The sequence below is a fragment of the Eptesicus fuscus genome, chromosome 15 (assembly GCF_027574615.1).
Source record: "Eptesicus fuscus isolate TK198812 chromosome 15, DD_ASM_mEF_20220401, whole genome shotgun sequence".
NCBI classification, from domain to species: Eukaryota; Metazoa; Chordata; class Mammalia; order Chiroptera; family Vespertilionidae; genus Eptesicus; species Eptesicus fuscus.
In genome coordinates, this window is record NC_072487.1 from 23,807,019 (window position 1) to 23,827,522 (window position 20,504).

The 20,504-nt window shown below is 39.1% G+C and overlaps 1 protein-coding gene across 1 annotated transcript in view; it reads left to right on the plus strand.

Annotated features, from left to right (window-relative positions):
- MPDZ (multiple PDZ domain crumbs cell polarity complex component) overlaps nt 1-20,504 on the plus strand; it is a 183,624-nt gene that overhangs the window by 138,933 nt on the left and 24,187 nt on the right. Inside the window, exons 25-32 of the mRNA XM_054727012.1 lie at nt 843-1,020; nt 3,741-3,851; nt 8,779-8,877; nt 11,877-12,039; nt 14,434-14,630; nt 16,169-16,260; nt 16,479-16,569; nt 19,522-19,602. Of these exons, the coding sequence (XP_054582987.1) occupies nt 843-1,020; nt 3,741-3,851; nt 8,779-8,877; nt 11,877-12,039; nt 14,434-14,630; nt 16,169-16,260; nt 16,479-16,569; nt 19,522-19,602 (1,012 nt within the window). The remainder of the gene's footprint in view (nt 1-842; nt 1,021-3,740; nt 3,852-8,778; nt 8,878-11,876; nt 12,040-14,433; nt 14,631-16,168; nt 16,261-16,478; nt 16,570-19,521; nt 19,603-20,504) is intronic.

Here is a 20,504-nt window from a genome sequence, read left to right on the forward strand (position 1 = left end):
TAGGATGTGTCAGAATTTCCTTCCTTTTAAAGACTGAAATAGTTACAGTTATTTGTATATACCATTTTTCTTAGCTATTCATCTGTACATGGACGCTTGGGTTGCTTCTACCTTTTCATTATTGTGAATAAAATTTCCATATTTCCATGAAAGTGGTTGTACAAATATTTCTTTAAGACCATGTTTTGAATTAGTTTGGGTATATACCCAGAAGTGGAATTGCTGGATCATATGGTAACTTTATTTTTAATTTTTTGAGGAATGTCCTAGTGGCTAAAAGCTTTTACATTGCTGCCAGCAGTGCACAAGGGTACAAACTTCTTCAGTTTCTCTATTTCCTTGTTAGCACAAATTTTCTTTGTTTTTCTTTATAGTAGTCTTACTAGTGGATGTGAGAATGTATCTCAATGTAGTTTTGATTTGCATTTTCCTAATGATTAGTAGTGTTAAGCATCTTTTCATGTACTTATGGGCCATTTGTATATCTTCTTTAGAGAAAGTCTATTCAAGTCTTTTGCCCATTTTTTAATCAGGTTATTTTTGTTCTTGAGTTTTCGGAGTTATCTATATATTCTAGATATTAATCCCTTATTACATATGAAATTTGCAAATATTTTTTCCTGTTCTGTGGGTTGCCATTTTACTCTAAGTATCATTAGATAAACAAAAGTTTTTAATTTTGTTGAAATCCGGTTTGGCTATTCTTTTTGTTGACTTTGCTTTTGGTGTCATTTCTAAAAATTAAAAAAAAAATTGCCAAATCCAGTGTTATGAACTTGCCCCCTCTGTTTTCTTATTTTTTATTTATTTTTATGTATTAACCTTTTATTTCCTTTTTGCAGGGTTGAACTGTGGAGAGAACCAAGCAAGTCCTTGGGCATCAGCATTGTTGGTGGACGAGGAATGGGGAGTCGACTAAGCAGTGGTGAAGTGATGAGGGGCATTTTCATCAAACATGTTCTTGAAGATAGTCCAGCTGGAAAAAATGGAACCTTGAAACCTGGAGATAGAATAGTCGAGGTACCTTCCACTGAGCTTTCTGAGCTAAAATTGTCCCCCTCTTCCATGCTCTTTACCAAGGAAATCATCACCATTACACTGTTACTTGACCAAACATTAGAGAAAAATGTGTCCGCAGTTAATGCATTTCTTATTTGTTTCTTTCCACCCATAATTGCTCCCTTCAGAATATGGTGACAGACTGATGTTTGAAGGTACAACCTACCAATTTTAAAAACATTGGCCCTGAGATAAAATAAGTTCTGGTTAAAAGAGGAAAGCAAATTTCTTGGGGAAATAATTATTTAATAGTATATACACACACACAAAATATGTTCATCATAATTAAGTTTCCAATGAGATTTTATTTCTAAAAGTACTTGATAGTTATTTCATTCTAAACTTTATTGGATGAAATTTTTTTTCCCAAGTGAGCCTTTTTGTGTGCTAAGACCCTGATTACCTTGCATATAAATGCCCCCACCTTAGTCTAAGCGCAGATTTTCCTCCTTCTTAGTGCTTTCCATTCATCACTCAGGGCTATGTGTGTGCCCACGCATGTATGCGCCCATGCATGTGTGTGTGCACCCATGCATGTGTGCACAAATATAAGTGTATTTTGTTATATACGAGAGAGAAGCATTTGGTCAAATTGTACCTAATTCTTTAATTCAAATCAAAGTTTAATATTTTAAATAGACTCTTCCCTCAGGAGTCACTCACTCATTTGCTTAACAAAATATTCCTGGAACAGCTGTTGCATTCCAGGCGCTGTAGCAGGCTCTGGGCATCCCACAGTACACAGGGCACAGTGCCTGCCTGCCTGCCAGGTGGGACAGGCCTGGCAATCAAGTCACTGCAGAGCAGTGTGATAAATTTTTTGATCAGGAAAAGCATGGTTTTAGTGAAGAGGATAGAGGAAGAGATTCCTGCCCCAGATTTGCTGAGTTGTTAGGATTTACAGAGTAAACTAAAAGAGACAATTTCCAAATGGAAACCGATTGCTTTGCTCTTATAATGACCATTATATTTACTGTATGCAAATGATTGACCCTCATTTTCTAAGTCCATATAGCTTACACATTAAAATGCCTTAATTGTTTAAAAGAAGGTTATACATTAACCATTATTTTAAAATTAGCATTTGGGGGACTTTTTTGTTTATTCCTTGATTGATTGATTATTACTGGGAGAAAGCAAGGGCTATGTATAGTTTTTTTCCCCTCCTCTGCCCACTTACAAGGAAGAATGGTGGGTTTTCTCTCTCTTCCTGTGTACTTACTTTCATTAGATGGCATCTTAGCCTTCTTCTAAAGAACTCTTTTTTAATTGGAATACTATCTAAAATTTCCATTTTTAGATTATCACAAGGCAGTTTATATTATGAATACTTCATTATTAAATATCTTTCACCTAAGTAAAAAAGTAAGAAATATTTATAATTATTTCTAGAAAGGATTGATCATAGTTTGCATCAAAATATCGTTTAAATGTATTAAGAATGTTAAAGTATCCCTTTAGAATTGAAAAGGATTTTTGTGTGCGTGGGAAAATACTGAATGCTATTTAGCAGTGGTTTGTTGAGGGCTGTTATGTTTTGGGGCTTTTCTCATAAATAAGATAGCCTTAGGCTTCTGAAATCCTAGGGATTCTATAACATGTTTCTGCTAAGAGTTTCTGAAATTGTATGTAGATTAGATGAGTAGAGACCTGCAAATGATTTCTAAGTAGAGTTCTTTGAACATGAGCAAAGATACTAAATGTCCTGTTAAACTTTCCCACTAATGAGATGTATAGTACTCACGAATACTAACTTTTATTCTATAGAAAGTTAGAAGTCATTTTCAATACCCACTGAAAAAGATGTTAAGTATCATCTAAGTATCAATCTGAGGGAGGTTTTCAATTAAATATGTGTGTGTGTGTTTTAAATATGATAATGTTCTATGCAGAGATCTAATAATTTTCTTTTCCAGAATTGTGTCCACTCTGATTTTGCTATTTTGTTGTATATACCATATTGTGGTCATTGGAAATGATAAAACTATATAGTATCATAGTTTTCTAACAGGATTAGCATTTGGCCTTTCAAACTGTTTTCCTCCCTCACAAACCATGGTCAACAAAAGGTTAGAAAATAACTTTCATTTCCAAGCTATTTGTATAAGAATTACTAACAAGTAAGCACAATTTCTTGGCTTCTAGCTCCTGTCGTGTCTACTGCAAATATTCTTTTGCAAAATTAACCTCACCATAACCTGTAACTTCTGAATGCCAGAATTTTGTTTTTAACTTCAAGCATCCCTGTACAGAGAAAAATACACAATGCATCAGCCACTCACTTCCCAAACCACTCTGTAATGAATTTGGAAAATATTTGTACAGTGACTTTCATGATGAAGTTAGTACTACTAGGCAGTTCCCTTGTATTATTTCTTTAATTATGCTGATTTATTAAAGGAGCAGCCGAGCAGTGTAAGGAAAGCAGAAGCAGAGCCTTGATTCTAATTCATGATTATTTCAGTTGATTATTGAAGACAGAAATCTGTGTCCAAAGCAAGGGCCCACAAGTCTGCTGAACAGATGAAAAGTTCGGAAGCCTCACAGACAGCCTCAATTATTTTTTATTCTGACACTGATTTTCCAGGAGCCTCCCCCAGGGTCCTCAGAACTCCAGACCCACAAACTGTTCTCTTGTTCTCTAGCTTCTTGAAATGTTAAGCTGAGGCCTTCCATTGCAGGTGGATGGGCTGGACCTCAGAGATGCAAGCCATGAGCAAGCTGTGGAAGCCATTCGGAAAGCAGGCAACCCCGTAGTCTTTATGGTACAGAGCATTATAAACAGACCAAGGGTAAGCAAACGCAGAGGGCAAGGGAGGCACATCCAAGCAATGCTCAACTTGGAATCTAAGGTGTCAAGGGCCAAGTTGTCTCAGGAAGCAAAGAAACCGAGTCTTGAAATCTTAGGAAACTTGTTAAAAGATTGTTTTGCTTGTCTTTTTAATTGAGTTCTTGTGGAAATCCCTTCTACCTTGTTTACTAAGCACTTGAAGTCTGTTTTCAACACACAGGAAGTAGGATTCATTGGTGGCCAATGATATCTAGGTGGACAATTGTTAATTTCATTATAGTCACAGAGTATTTATAAGAGGAAGTGGTGGAGTCTTTTTCAGGTTAGTAGTCTGGGACCTCTTAGAAGTTCCTTAGGAGTCCCAGTGAAGTCCCTTAGAAGCCAGCGAGATTACATTTTCTTTATAAATTTATTTTCTTAGACAGAATTTTTAGTTTATGCGATCCCATGATCACCTGTGAATGATCTTTACTGTATTTGTCTATCCCACTGAACATTAAATTTCCACATGGTGGATGTTTAAACTGTATGTTTCTATACCAGTGACTTCATAACTACTACCTCCCAGCCCCAATCACTGTATAGCTCTTCATTGCTGTATGGTGGACAGAAACGTACCAACTCACTTTACCATCAGTCATCACAGGTAAAATGGCTTCAAAAATACCTTTTAAAAGCATAAGTGCATTTGGTGAAAGTCGTTGATGGAGACGATACTATGTGAGGCTTTGTGTATTTGATACGCCCTAATGTTGCTGAAGAGGAAAATCATGCCAAGCGTTTAAAACTATTTTTCTATGCCTTCTTTATGCCTCAGTAAAAAGAAAACTATTTTAATGTGCAGCGGTTCTTAAATATATTTGGACCGCAACCCCCTTAGAAAGTTCTTCAGAAACATCCATGTTCACTGAAGGGCTTGCACACCAATTACAGGAGTGGCCTAGATGTAAGAAAGAATCCCTGACGGGCTGGTTCTCTTTGAGATACTTTTATTAGCTTTTGGGGTTGGCTGTCTTTAAAAGGAAAATGTCAATATGTGTGAGGGGAGGTAAAAGAATGATCTAAAACTTAAAAAGGGGAATTTTTATAGAAAAGACATTGAACTTTTAAAATTCAGGATTTAAGTTATCAATGCCCAAATGACGGTAGAGGCGTAGCACACAGCTCTGTGGGTGAGCTTTGTCAGTCCTCTGAGCCGTGGAATAAAGTGACGAGATCTGTCCCACGGTCCCTCCCTTTGTTGCCGAGACAGGTGTAGCGCTGCTCTGGGTGTACTGTAAGGAATGAGTTTAGTAGTTCTTCATGGAAGCCTTTATCTTCACATCTGCAGTTTTTAATCACTCAGTTGTTTATTGTTCGATAATAATTATTCATTCAGATAAGAAAATCTGCCAAATGGAGGGCTGCATCATACCGCATTCTTTTCACATGCTATTCAGTTTGTTTAAATAACTATAAATCTTTCTACATTTGTTTCCATTTGTTGTGTTAAACATAACACAGCATGGTAATGTTGGTAAATGGCTGTTTAAGTTAAAGCTATTTTTTGTGTGGGTGGATTTTATTCCTTTTTTTTGTTTCACTTTTAATTACAAACTTTTATGTCATTTAGGACAATACTATAAACTGCTGAATAGGATTCTCCATATTACTTTTTTAAAACTTAAACTACAAACATTTCTTTCAATGCCAGTCATATTTGCTAATGAGCTGGGAAGTGTTTTTTTCTTTCATGCACCTGGAAAATATTCCTGTTTCATTATATGTGGTATAATGATGCCTGATTTTATAGCAATTATTCCAGAATAAATCTTGGGTAGAATGACATATTTACTCAAAAAGGGTTCGGGACATGCTACCCCAAAATATGGCATGTTGGCTCTTGAATATTTTAAGCTAAAGGAATTTGAGAAAAGGCGGTTGCTGGAATGACTGGTTTCCCTTCTCCCCCTGAAGCAGCTTGTAAGGTCCCCATTGGGAGGTGCCCTTCCTGCCAGGAGAAAGGAGCATCCTTGTCTCCATGGTGGAGGGATGCTGAGAGGAACCTGAATGAACTGACGTTGCTGACCTCCCGGCTCCCCCAGTTCACCCCACTTAGCTCATATTCTTTTGTCCGATGACACTTTCCCTGACCACCCACTCTTCATCCATCCTCGTATAAGAACGCTCGGGTTTACCCTTTCTCAGGTCTTTATTTCCTTCTGAAGGTCCGTGTCCCTTAAAACTTATAATAAATCAGTATGTATATACTTTTCTCTTGTGATCTTAGGTTCCCAGAGATCCAGCTGGGAACCTAAGCAGGGTACAGGCATGTTTTTTTGCCTTCTCTACATGTGCATTTTCTTTGGGAAATTAGAGTTAACTTTGTATTTGACATGAGGTATACTTTGTATTCAATGATTTACTTCCCTATGGAAGGAGATCGAGTTTCCCGTAATCTCAAGGAAAAAAATCACTAATACCTAAGAGACTCTTAACAGTAAATGTTGTATTTGTGGATGGAATAGAGCTTTAAGGAAATCTTACCCAGAGGCTGAAAAGCCAGTCTGTGGCTCTCAGACTGTTCAAGAACAAGACTTCCCAGCCCCAGCCCTGCTCATCCCTCCAGCGTGCACTTCACAGAATTCCGTCCGGCTGCACCGGCCCAGGAAACGGGCCCGTGAACATGGGCCAGAGAACAGTTCTGTGTTCCCCATGCCACTTCTTAGTTAATAACATTCCTATTTTTATCAGCCCTTGGAGCTATAAACAGAAGTTTCATCATCAATTTATTAATAAAAAATATAGTCTATTTCTATAAATCTTTCCTTAATAGCAGACTCATCCACTTCCTTTGCTGTGCTCATTCTGTATTTTTATTTTCTAATCTGGGGGCCAAATTCTAATCCTATAAGAACTATATATGAAAAGAAAAAAAAAAAAAAGAAGAAAGAAACCAAAACAACACAAAGAACTGGAGCTCTCTTTACATACTGTATTTCTTGCCGTAATGGTTTCGTTTTACGTTATTCTACAGAATTATAAAGGAAATACACAACCAAATAATTCTGTGTGTGAGGATTGCAAATAAACCCGACCTTCCGCAGCATTGGGTTTTCTGCCTAGGAAGCGTTTCTGATCTCTGCCTAGTCCTTTCTCCCACCGTGACATGCGGTCACGTTCCTAGGCGTTTGTGATCTTCTCTTCTGTAAAGCAGGAGTTGGCATTTTCAGCTGAAAAGCAGAGCACAAGTTGAGATGAGCAGAAATGTCATGGTGCCCGTTTCCTTTTCCTGTCCCCTCTCTGTAGGAAAAACATTGCTGGAGAGCAGATTGGAGGGTGAGGTGGCACAAACGTTAGCACAGGCGCTGAGGGCGCGCAGTCTCCCCAGAGAGCGCTCCCAGGCAGGGCGGTGTCACGTGACTGCCTCTCCGACTCTCCACGCTTGCCAGGAGAGCTTTTTTATAGAGAGAAGCAACACAAACATTTCACTGGAGCCAGAATGAATTTTAAATGTCTGCTGTTTCTCCTGAAAGATGTAGTCAATAAAAGAAAAAGATAGTGGGTATGAAGAGAAGAATTTATTGTGTTAAGGAAATTACTTTTTTTAAAAAACTATGAAAATGCTAAATTCTATCTGGCAGTCATCCTGCCTATAATGTATATATTCAAAGGCAATAGTCCTAGCTTGGTATATCGCAGGCAAGCCACAAAACGTAGGAGAAACGCTCTAAGGCCGCTCTTGCAATGTTACTCAGAGCCTCATAAATGCCTCAGGAATGTGGGAACTTTTATAGGGAATTTTAAAAATACATATCAATGTTTCTACCTTCACAAAAAAGTAGGCAGAAATAGAGAACACCACCATATGTTGGTTCATTTTAAAAAATGTTGATTTCAGTTTTTAATTAAAAAATACTATTGATGTTAAGCAAACTTAACATCTAGTCAAAGTATGAAAATTTTCCTTATTGGGAAATGAGATAAAAGATTAATGAAGTTTACCCCTGAACTAGCAGACAAATGTTTAATTTGCATTCTGGAAAAGATAAACTATTTGCTTTACCAAAAACATAATTTGCTTTTAAATGTAAATTTTGCAAACTGATATGATTTCAATTTTGAAAGATAGTTACTGATACGCTAGGACATATTACTATACTAGAGGCCCAATGCACGAAGATCCATGCAAGAATGGGCCTTCCTTCCCCTGGCTGCCGGCACCACCTTTGCTCCGGCCAGAGCCGCCTTTTCACTGCCCAGAGGCCCGGAGCGGCTGGAGCGGTGTGGAATGCCCCCGGCTGCTTGGCACCTGTGTATGCAAATTAACCCACCATCTTGGTTGGGTTAATTTGCATACTCCTGATTGGCTGGTGGGCATTGTGAAGGCACGGTCAATTTGCATCTTTCTCTTTTATTAGTGTAGATAAAGTGGGAAAATATATATGTATCTGTCTGGTAGTGAAGTCATTCAGTGAAAACAAAAGAAATTTGGGATCCATTGGACCAGTGGTCGGCAAACTAATTAGTCAACAGAGCCAAATATCAACAGTACAACAATTGAAATTTCTTTTGAGATCCAAATTTTTTAAACAACTTCTTCTAATGCCACTTCTTCAAAATAGACTCGTCCAGGCCGTGGTATTTTGTCAAGAGCCACACTGAAGGGGCCAAAGAGCCGCATGTGGCTCACGAACCGCAGTTTGCCGACCACGGCATTGGACAGACTCACCTCCCACATGGTTTGTGGCCACTTTGAGATCAAGTGTAGATTCTGATCACTAGAGATAAACCTTTTGTTCTAGACTGTTTCATAAGGTGTTATTAATACTAGATCTGACAGGAACTAGTTTTACACAGTTATTTAAATCAATAAGTACTTTGTTCTTAAAACTGAGTTGTTTGGGATCCATTTCCTTGGGCTCAGCGCCTCTTATGTTTCCTTTTAGAAATCCCCCTTGCCTTCCTTGACGCACAGCCTTTACCCTCAGTACAACTTCAGCAGCACTAACCCATTTGCTGATTCTCTGCAGTTCATCGCTGACAAGGTTGGATAATGCCCATTGTCTTGCCCTTCCTTGCCTTTTGCACATGTTTTGTTCTGTGTTACTGCTGTGCCTTTGTCCCAGTTCACTGTTTACTAGATTTGGGCAGGGGGGAAAAACAAAACACTACAACTGTGTGTTTGGAGTGGGCATGTAAATCCTTTCTTAAGCGCATTTTCTCGCCAGAACATTTTTATAGCTGAATTAGATGGTCCTTCTAAAGAGTAAGGGGTAATTGTGAGTTCAGTGCCTTTTCTGTATTTTGCTGTGCATTAAATTTTCTGATACTTAAATCTTTGTTAGTTGTCAGATGTATGGACGACTGCCACATAATTTCTTTAAAGCTGTGTATTGGTTTAAATGTTTAACAGACCTAAACAAGGTGGTCCTAAAAGCTCTCCTAGGAGTTAACCACTCCACGGAAAATCGTGTACGTATAGGAGTCCGTGGAATAGTCATACAGTGCATCCATGTCACTGCATGACTCAGGAAATGTGTAGCTGTTGCAATGCTTGTAAATCTGTACTTGGGATATTCTCATAACTGATGGAATTATAAATCCAAAACTGAAACAAAAAATTGCAAGGCTAAAGATACTATAATGCGATTGTGAAAAGGAAGAAAGCTGTGAACAATTTCTCTCGGGAAGCATTTTATGAATATTCATTGGAATTTCATGGTATGGTAACGAGGAAAACCAAAGGCTATGTCTCTGAAGGAATATGTTTTCTGTTACTGTAGGAATTGCAGAATTCAAGTAGAGTTGTCTTCCATTGTTCCCCAACTAACCCTTTTGCTCCCACACCATTTAAGGTTTGTCCTAGTGTGAAGTTTTCATGAGTACGTGGTGTGCTGTCGTGTGCTGTGTGTGTACATTACACTGTGTGCGTACATGGCATGGAGTGATTTCAAGTGCCGTTGCATGTTTACCAATGAAAACTAATCCATCTTTGTTAAACAGCTACATTTTTGTTAACAGATTTTTAAGAAGTGTCAGCGACAAGCTATTATACTATCTCAGTGAGAATGAATGTTTTAGGGGCAGTGAAATAGAACACCTGATTGCCTTTAGTAAACACAGGATTCGTTTTATGATTCCTCAGCTATGGTAGGGCACCCTTTCAATTTATACTCACAGCATAGAAATATGCCTAAGATCCTGAACAGTTTGTAGGCAAACAGGCTTTGTTTATTTGTTTTTAAGGAAAATAACAACTCAGAACAAGTATGCAGTAAGTAATACCTATAAAATGTATACCATCAATTTATTAAAATATGGGAAAGTTAAATTGATTTTATTCTATTTGTAATAGTTAAATGAGCTTAATTCATGTTTGCTAACATTTTCCACTGTTACAAAGAAGTAATTTTTTTTTATTTTAATTAGCAAAATTTTAAATTACATATTCCCTACCAACTTAGTATGTTTAATGAACCTTTATTGGGTCACATTAGGTTTTTTGTTTGTTCACTTTTTATTTGTACATTGTTAATTTGAGAGTTTTGTGGCCCAGCATTTGGGAAGGTAACAAGGGGGTTGTTTGTACTAGTGATTCTTGTCTGTTTGGGCAATTGTGTGTAAACTGAATATTTTAATACAGTACATTCTGTAATTGGAAAAATCAATTGCCCTGTAAGTCTCTATCAATAAGTTTTGCCAGAAAAGCAGTAGTAATTTGTGTTTATTATGATCATTGTGTGGTAGCTTAGAATCCTGAAGGGCTTTATGAATCATTAAAGAAAGATTACATTCAGTGCCATATAATTTTATTATTAGGTATATTTTGTGGTATTCTGATTCTGACGCCAATTAATAATCCCTAAGTATTTGTGCCTATCATTTTGTGTGTTCTGTAAGAAGTTTTTTATTTTTAAATCACAGCCTTTTTTCCAAATATACACATGTAAAATAAAATAAGGCATATTAGAGGGATTTTTGTGTAGAATAAAAGGTAAAATAAAGAAGGATAGGAAAATAGAGATTCAAGGCATCAGGGATAGTGCCATACTAGGGTTAGAACGTTAGCCAGGTATCTCTGAGCCTTGAGTTAGGTACTTAACCGTCTTAAGGTGGAAATTGGACGAGACAGCCTGCATGATGGAAAGTACATTGGGTTGGGTCAAAAATTAAGCAAAAAGATCTCTAGTGCTACTGTGTGATTTCAATCAAAACATTTCACTTTTCATGGTCTCAGGTTATTAATCCACAAAATGAATTCATTGAGTTAAGATCCTTCTAAACTCGAACATTTTGTTTGATTATCTGCAACTTGGTGATACCAAATCCTTTCTTTGGATTAGGACCTCTGTGGGCAGCAAGTGTACCATTCTTTGGGTTTATATGCAGTTTTTCCCCATGATTTCTCATTTACCTTTTGAGCTACTTTGGCAAGGGAATGACAGTGCTGTCCCTCAAAGCCATCCCTCAGACCCACGTCTGTGTCCTCCATACTGACAAGCTGGCTCCCTGGGAGATGAACCTGCATGCGTAACATTTTCAGGGATGCATTGAGTCATTTGGAGAGAGGATTCGGGTAGCAATAAAAAAATTATTTATATGTAGTCTCACTAACAGGCTTTGAACGTCTTTGTTTTTTTATTAATTCGTGGCTATTTTTTTCTAGTTTCTTGAAAGACTTTTCTAGACCCCCCAGATCTTGCCCAGACCCCTGGACATTTATGATTAACTTTTGAATGAAAGTTCTTTTCCAGAAGGGGAAGTTGTATAATTTTTCACCTTAAGTTATTTAAGTTATGGAATAGTTTATCACCTTAAAATACCAAATAACAATTTAATGGATTGTTTTCTGAACATACCGCTTCGTTTGTATGAAGTTTACCTGAATCCTGTCTACCAATTTGTAAATATATCTATTTTCCCCCCATTATTTATGTATCATATCTTTTAAAGCCAGTTTTTTACATTATTTCCTTATTTCTTTTCCTTCGCTTTTTTCCCCTTTGATGTGCGCATACCCACAGCATTCCTCTTGTTCCTACAGGCGCCCAGTCAGTCCGAAACGGAGCCAGAGAAGGCTCTGTTGTGCCATGTGCCTCTGCCCCCTCCTTCGGCGTTTGCAGAAATGAGCGGCGATCATGCCCAGTCATCTGCAAGCAGGGTCTCAGAAGAAGGGGACAAAGAGGATGAGTTTGGTTACAGCTGGAGTAAGTTGTCTTTTTGTAATGCATTTAATTGTCAGAGGTATTAAAATAGTCTGTGTTTCTCAAGGCTAATGCCCTGGATGAATAAGGATGTTTCAGCTTTGGTTATAAATACTGCAGTTTTGTGTAAGGGGGAAAAAAGCACTGTTTGTTTTTGCTTGAATACAGCATGCATTCCCCGGGCATGAAATCATTTTCTTCCCTTCCTCCCAGTCTGCATTCCTGTGAAAGCCCACTTTGCCATTTACGTGAGAACTAACGAAGGCAGGGCACTCTCTCAGAAGCTAGTACTGGGCCAGCTTCCTGAGGTCCTGAACTAGTAGTCTCCCCTCTCTAGGTCTCAGAGCCCTCCCATTGTTGCTATTCTGCCTTGAATTTTGGTATTTTCTCTACTAGGGTGGTAATACTGTGTAATTATTGAGATAACAACTTTGGGCATTTGGCAGTTGTTTAACCACCTCTAAGTATTAGCTTAGTGGTTTGTCCCTCTTTTTAAAATACAGTGTTCACCTCCAGCTGCTAACATTAAATTAGATAATGTCTGAGGAATGCTGACCACAATTCCTGATGCACAGGAAGCATCCAAAGGCAGCTGTTGTTAGGATCACGGGGGTGTCTCTTGTTTCCTAAGGAAATAAACCATTTTACAGAGCAATATTAAAAATTCAGCCAAAAGTTATAACTGTGTCAGTACTTTAAAAAGTTTCATTTAAAAAGTATAATTATTTCCTTTAAGATAAATGGCATGCTTTTCAGAAGGAAAGAATGTAAAAGGTTTGTTGCTAGATTCTAGGATTCAGGAAATGGCAGTTTATGAAATTGATTCAATTAAGAATCAATATAGAATACATGTCATCAGCGATGTAGTAACATTTTCTAAAGTTTACAGTTCTCAGTTTATTTTCAATGAAATTAGAGTATATTACTAATCCACCAGAATATATTCTGAGGAAAACATTAAATAGAATATTTCAGTTACCTGTTGTCATGTCACAAGCTACCCAAAACTTCATGGCTTAAGAAAGCAGTTTCTTGCTAATCTGTCAAGGAGCTGTGGTTGAGTGGATTCACTTGGACGGGGCCTCTAGCATGGCTCCCTCACAGCCTGACAATTACTGCTGCTACTGGCTGATTCCTCCACTGTGCCTGTGGCTGGGGCCCTACACTTGGCCTTGCCTTCTCAGTTTAAAGAATAAATTCTAACTATTGAACATGTGGGATGGGAGATATGGATGGTCTAATCTGCTTAGGACAAGTGTCCAAAAGCTGGGACAGTTACATCGAATTGTCCTGACCTGATGGCTCTGTGCAATAATGAACCCATTCCCTTTATTCTGGATATATGGACCAAGCAACTGTGCAACGTGATGTGACACACAGTGTAGATTTTCCTGTGGGAGACAAGCTTCCACTGACCAATCAAGATGAGTACTCCCGCCCTGAACGGGTAGCTTAGTTGGTTAGAGCCGTGGTCGGCAAACTGCGGCTTGCGAGCCACATGCGGCTGTTTGGCCCCTTGAGTGTGGCTCTTCCACAAAATACCACGGCCTGAGAGAGTCTATTTTGAAGAAGTGACATTAGAAGAAGTTTAAGTTTAAAAAATTTGACTCTCAAAAGAAATTTCAATCGTTGTACTGTTGATATTTGGCTCTGTTGACTAATGAGTTTGCCGACCACTGGGTTAGAGCATTGTCCCGATACATCAAGGTTGCGAGTTTGATCTCTGGTCAGGGCACAGGAAGCAAACCAAAGAATGCTTATATAGTGCAACAACAAATCTTTCTCTTCCTCTCTCTCTCTAAAAATCAATAAAAATATAAATTAAAAATAAATGGCCTGGCCAGCATGGTTCAGTGGTTGAGCGTCAACCTATGAACCAAGAGGTCACAGTTCAAATCCTGGTCAGGGCACATGCCTGGGTTATAGGCTTGATCCCCAGTGTGCAGCATGCAGGCGGCAGCCAATCAGTGATTCACTCTCATTGATGTTTCTATCTCTCTCTCCCTCTCCCTTCTCAGAAATCAGTAAAAAAAAAAAAAAAAATTGTTTTTAAAAAGATGAATACTCAGTGTTCAGTTCTCCTCTGAAAATGATAAATTATATTTCTGTTTTAATCACAAGCTGAGAGTTTGTTAATGTGATCACTCTTGGACCTGATCACCCAGGTACACTGACATTATACTCTCTGCACCAGACATTATACTCTCTGCACCGTCGATGCAAAGAAATTCCTTAAAGTTTGGGTAGTCCAGGAAACCCAGGTAGCCAGTCTACTTCACTTTTCTTAACTGCAAAGCATTATTTTGGTACAAATAATGCCCTTTTGAGGCTATTCTAAGTAGCATTTGACTATGAATTAACTCTCAATACCTATACTCTTATTGTTGTTACGTGTAGAAAATATCAGAGAACGTTATGGGACTCTGACCGGCGAGCTGCATATGATTGAACTGGAGAAAGGTCGGAGTGGTTTGGGTCTAAGTCTTGCTGGGAACAAAGACCGATCCAGGATGAGTGTCTTTATAGTGGGGATTGATCCAAATGGAGCAGCTGGGAAAGATGGTCGGTTGCAGATTGCAGATGAGCTTCTAGAGGTAATTTCTTGTGGAAAATGCTGAATTTACTTTTGCAGAATCGGTACAGAGGAATCATTAGTTTCTAGAAAATTCACCTGGGCCTCATAGAGTGACAGAGAAAACTATTGCTTGCCTAATAAAATAGATGCATTACTGCAAATTTGGCACTAAAGCAAATCTCTACTAAGTAGCGTCCATGTTCCCATTAACTTTAATTTAAAGGTCATGACTATGTAGCACCAGAAACAATTTTTGCCCCAAGACAGTAATAAAGATTACACTTCAAAAACTTTTTTTGTGTGTGCTGCATTTTTATTAAGAGCTTTTGAAAAGCCAAATGACCAATCACTCCCCATGATGAGATTGGCCCACTGGACATTCTGAAAGTTGTATTGCTAATAGTACAAGTGACAGATGTTGGGTGCCTTGGGGTCAAGGTTAAGTCTAAATGACTAAAACAGTAACTCAGCCCTCCAAACAAAATAAACTTGTGGACCATACTTGATAGTTTTAGAACTGTATCTGCTTGTTTTGTTTGCCCTTGCCTCCTATAGGCTGGGATCCATGTTTTTATATTGCCTTAATGCTCTTCCCGTACATGTGTATTTCTCTATTGGTTAGAAAGGCTCAGTCAGCAATGGCTAAATGACTAGAACAGCAGTCACCAATGCTGCATAGACACAATGTACTGCCAAATCCTGATTCTATCAGCATTGCTTCTCCCAGTGGCCCAAGCCCAAGCCTTGAGTTTTGAGACAAATTAGAAAATATGACAGTATAGGGCTTCTCTGGATGTTCTGTGCAGGTCACATGTGCTCCCACAGAGCCCTACTTTGTACAAGGTGCACTGAAGCCCAGTGCCCGCCAGGAAATTCACTGTCTGCTCTCCTTCATCAGTCCAAGTGCTGCCTCCTTAGCTCTTGGAGCTCGGACCATATGACACCATTTTAATGTTGGCTTCTAAATGAGCTTTTCTTTATTTACCATCAAAGTCAGGTTCATGTTCTGGAAAGGATATATATATATATTAGAGGCCCGATGCACGAAATTCATGCAAGGGCCTTGGCCCCGGCCCCATACCCCATACCCACTGCCACCATGGACCCTGCCCACTGGGGCTTTGTCCGGAAGGAAGGATGCCCGATCTAATTAGTATATTATGCTTTTATGTATGTGTATATATATATATATATATATGAAATATATATTAAAATAAGAATAACAGAATAACAGCCCTAACCGGTTTGGCTCAGTGGATAGAGCATCGGCCTGGGGACTGAAGGGTCCCAGGTTCGATTCCAGTCAAGGGCATATACCTTGGTTGTGGGCACATCCCCAGTGGGGGGTGTGCAGGAGGCAGCTGATCGATGTTTCTCTCTCATCAATGTTTCTAACTCTCTATCCTTCTCCTTTCCTCTCTGTAAAAAAAATCAATAAAATATCTTTTAAAAAACAAAATAAAATAGGGAAAACATATAGTTCATTAGCTAGATAGGATGATAAAAATTTTAAAAATTAAAATTCCAGGCTCAATTAATGATATTTATTTCCCATAGATCAATGGGCAAATTTTATATGGAAGAAGTCATCAGAATGCTTCCTCAATCATTAAATGTGCCCCTTCTAAAGTGAAAATAATTTTCATCAGGTGAGCATTTTCTTTTTCTGGTTTACTAAATAATGTTCGTTAGCCTTTCAGTTCTGTTATTTTGAATGAAAATAAAGCATTTATAAATGTTTTAGTGTTGCAGTTCCAGGTCTTTGGGGTTACAGAATTTTCTCTTATTAATCCTTCTGAGTCTTAAAGTAAAATGTTGAAATAATATGAAGCATTATGATGTGATAGGTCAGTGCACTTCCTTTTAGGAATAAAGATGCAGTGTGTCAGATGGCTGTGTGTCCTGGAAATACAGTAGAATCTTTGCCTTCTACCTCAGAGAATCTTCAAAATAAGGAGGTATGTAGCTTGTGTTTGTGTCTCTGGGAAGATTTGATTGATATGCCACTTCTTAATTCAGCTCACAATTATAGAACCCTTAGAAGGCTGTCAAAGATAAATAAGTCATAGCCTTGGCCCCCATGGAGGTTATAGCCCAGTACAAGAAGCACTCGAGTAAGTAAGCTCACCACTAACATGAAGCCTATTAGTAAAGTTCACTTAGGGAATAATGAAGGTAGAAGAGGAGGTGCTGATTCCACCTCTAGAGAGAGAGAATAGGATTTTATAGAGGAGGTAACGTGTAGGTTGGAAGTAGAAGACTTGGGGGCACAAAGAAGCAAAGGGTTAAGGAATGGTGTAGAAGATCTGGCAAATGCAGACAATTGAAAATTGCAGAGCATACTGAACAGTGTGAGGCAGGGAATGGGGAGCTGGTGAGGCAGGGTCACTAGCAAGGGAAGGAGGAGGGTCAGATCATAGAAATATGATGAAGACTTTGTCTTGGAGGCCATGTTGTTGGGAACTCAAAGAATCAGAACTAATTTTTGAAGACATCTCTGGAAATGGTGCAGAGAAAAATCAGAGGTTGCTGGGAAGAAAAGTCAAGTAAAGGGGAATAAGAAAATTATCAGAGTAGTTCAGGAGAAAGATAGTTAAGGTCCTAACTGATGTAAAAAATAAAAAATGGAAATGGTGACATTAGATGTTTAGGACCCAAATTGACATTTGTACTCATTAAGGAAAAAATGAGTGGTTGAGAATTTATTTATCCAACAAATAGTTATTGGGTGTCTGCCTGATTGTATCAGGTACTGTTCTTTGGGCAGGGAATAGACTGGCGGGTGAAACAGATAAGATGTACAAGGCTTCCAGATGTCTGACTTGGTGACTTGATGGATGGATGACTTTTACCAAAATATGTAAATAAATAAAATATGTAAATAAATAAATAAAAAGAGGAATAAATATTTGTAAAACTAGAAGACATGTATTTAGGCAGCCTAAGAGTGAAGTATAGTTTACATTGGGACATTTGGTCTAGAGCAGGCGTCCTCAAACTATGGCCCGCAGGCCACATGCGTGTGTTTTTGCTGTTTTGTTTTTTTACTTCAAAATAAGATATGTGCAGTGTGCATAGGAATTTGTTCATAGTTTTTTTAAACTATAGTCCGGCCCTCCAACGGTCTGAGGGACAGTGAACTGACCCCCTGTTTAAAAAGTTTGAGGACCCCTGGTCTAGAGTTTAGAGATGAATTATCTTAGATGCAGATTTGGTGTGAAAGCTGAGGCACTTGACTACAGAGAACATTTATAGAGAACAGGGCCAAGGTCGGGATTATGTAATAACAATCAGGAAGAAGGCTGATACATATGTTCAGAGATGATGAAGTAGAGCCAGGTGGACATGCTTCATAGCAGCTGATGAGACCACATTTCAAGAAGAATGGGCCCTGGCCAGTGTGGCTCAGTTGGTTGGGCATTGACCTGTGTACCAAAAGGTTGCTGGTTCAACTCCAGATCAGGGCCCATGCCCCTGTTTGCAAGCTCCTAGTACATGAGGCAGCTGATGTTGCGTTCTCACATGGATGTTTCTCTTTCTTTTCCTCCTTCTCTGAAAATCAATTTAAAAATATTTTTTAAAAAGCCATGGATCATCATTGTCCCTATAGTTAAAGCTGATATATCTCTCTATATAAAAGCCTAATATGCTAAGTGTCTGACCAATCCATCGACTGTTTGGTCAACTGCTCAACCAGTCACTGATGCACACTGACCACCAGGGGGCAGACGCTCCGACTGCTAGGTTAGCTTGCTGCTGGGGTCCGGCTGATAGGGACTGGGCGAGACGAGCTGGACACACCCTGGAGCGTCCCCCCCCCCTGCCCCCATGGTCCCTCCCTGGCCAGCCAACCTCCCGTGGTCCCTCCTAGGCCAGCCTGCTGGCCCCAACCAGCCCCAATCGGGACTGGGAGAGACAGGCTGGACACTTCCTGGAGCCCTCCCGCGGTCCCTCCCCAGCCTCTAAAATATTTCTTCTAATTAATTTCCTTTCAGTGTGCACAAATTCTTGCACTGAGCCTTTAGTATATAGATAACAACCCACCCAAACATTAAAAAAAAAATAGAAGGTTATATTCTACAACCTTGAATACTGCAAAGAGGTAAGAAAATGATTAAAGAAATGTCCATTGGAGTTAGCAATTAGGAGATTATTAGTGATTTCTGAGAAAGCAAATTATGGGTAAGAAGTTAAGACAAAGAAGGCAGTGGCTAGAAGGTGACAAAAGAGTTTTTGGTGGAAGTTTTGTTTTTATTTGGAAAAGCGTTGGCTGCATGTTTCAGATGAATAGAAGAAAGTAATAGAGAGAAAAAATAGAAAATTAGAGGATCCGTGAGGGTCACCAGTGAGAAAAGGTGTAGGAAAGGAAACACTGTTCCCTCAGTAAACACATAAGCATTGGGATTTATCTATGTGTAAGACAAGCGGACTATTGTCTCCTTCTGGTGAACTGAATCAAGTGGTTTTCCATGATTATAAAGGGAACATTTTATTTTCTATGGGCTGTACCAAGCATGTCCCTTAGTGAAGTGGAGTATTTTAACAATTTTCAGGTAGAACATTTAATAGCTCTTAAATTCACTTGATGGCTAACACAGTAAAGAATAGCGAATGATACCTCTGCTGGTGTTCTGTGTTTCAATGAGTTTCACTGTTTTGTATCTGGGTTGCTACTAGATTTCATTATAGTCTAAATCAAGGCCGCTTGGAAAACCACATTGTGTCTCTGCTCTAAAATAACTGCTGTCTAAACACACCTCAGTAGTATTTTGGAGAGAATATACTGTTTTCTCCAAATAGTAATAATAAATTGCAATATATAAAATAATTTTTGTCTAAGTGGCTCTTAAATTTGAACAAACAAAAATACATGACACCCCATTGCCCATTTTGCCGTTTCTTTCTATCAGGCTGAACCAAGTGTTGCCACTTCGGATGCAGCTGTGGACTTCAGTTCATTTACAAATGTGCAACATCTGGAGCTTCCCAAGGTAAATCTGCTTTGAATTGGAGTGAAATGATACTCACATTGCTGTCCTCATCCACTGGTTCTCAAAAGTGTGGTCTCCACCAGCAACATCCGTCAGCATTACCTAGGATCTTGTTAGAAATGCAGGTGCTTGGGGCCACTCAGACCTGCTGAGTAACGGGGTGGCCCGCAGTCTGTGTTCAGTAAGCCTCCTCAGTGATTGCAATGAACGCTGAAGGGGGAGAACCACTGTGCTAATTGATATTTTAGTAGGGACCCTCCTTTTCCTCCTTTATGGCACCCAAGGTATGAGATTTTGTGGTCCTTCCTTTGATCTATTTACCAGGGATCTGCCGAGAGGGAAATTAAAGAATAAAGAAACAGAAATGATGGTTTCTTTTCCTTCATAAAACTGCAAGCTCAAATTCTAGAAGTTTTGTTAATAGACATCGATGAGGAATTTGCTTTTGAGAAGATCAGAACCTTAAGTTCAAATGACCACTTTAAAGAAGTAGTTTGCTGACTAGAAACCTGTACAGGCTGTTAGGTGCTGCAGGGCCATGCTGGTCTGCAGGTGGACAGTGGATGAAGGAGAGTACAGGCAGAAAGAGCATTGGAGAGCTGAGGGAGAAGAGGAAGGAGGGAGGAGGAGTGGGGGACAGGATGGTACTTACATGAGATGCTGCCACACTCCAGGTGTGAGGCAGTGCAGCACGATGCTGAGGCTGAGCGTTAGAAGCAGTGCCTCAGGGTGGAATCCCCACTTCAGCAGGTATACACTTGACACATTGTGTGACCTTCCTTGGCCTCAGTCTTCTCGCCTGTAAATTGGAGAGGACAATATGATCTTTGATGTAGGTAATTGTAAAGATTAAATGAGTTGTTTATCAAGTGGTTGGCATAATGCCTGGCACATGGTCAGAC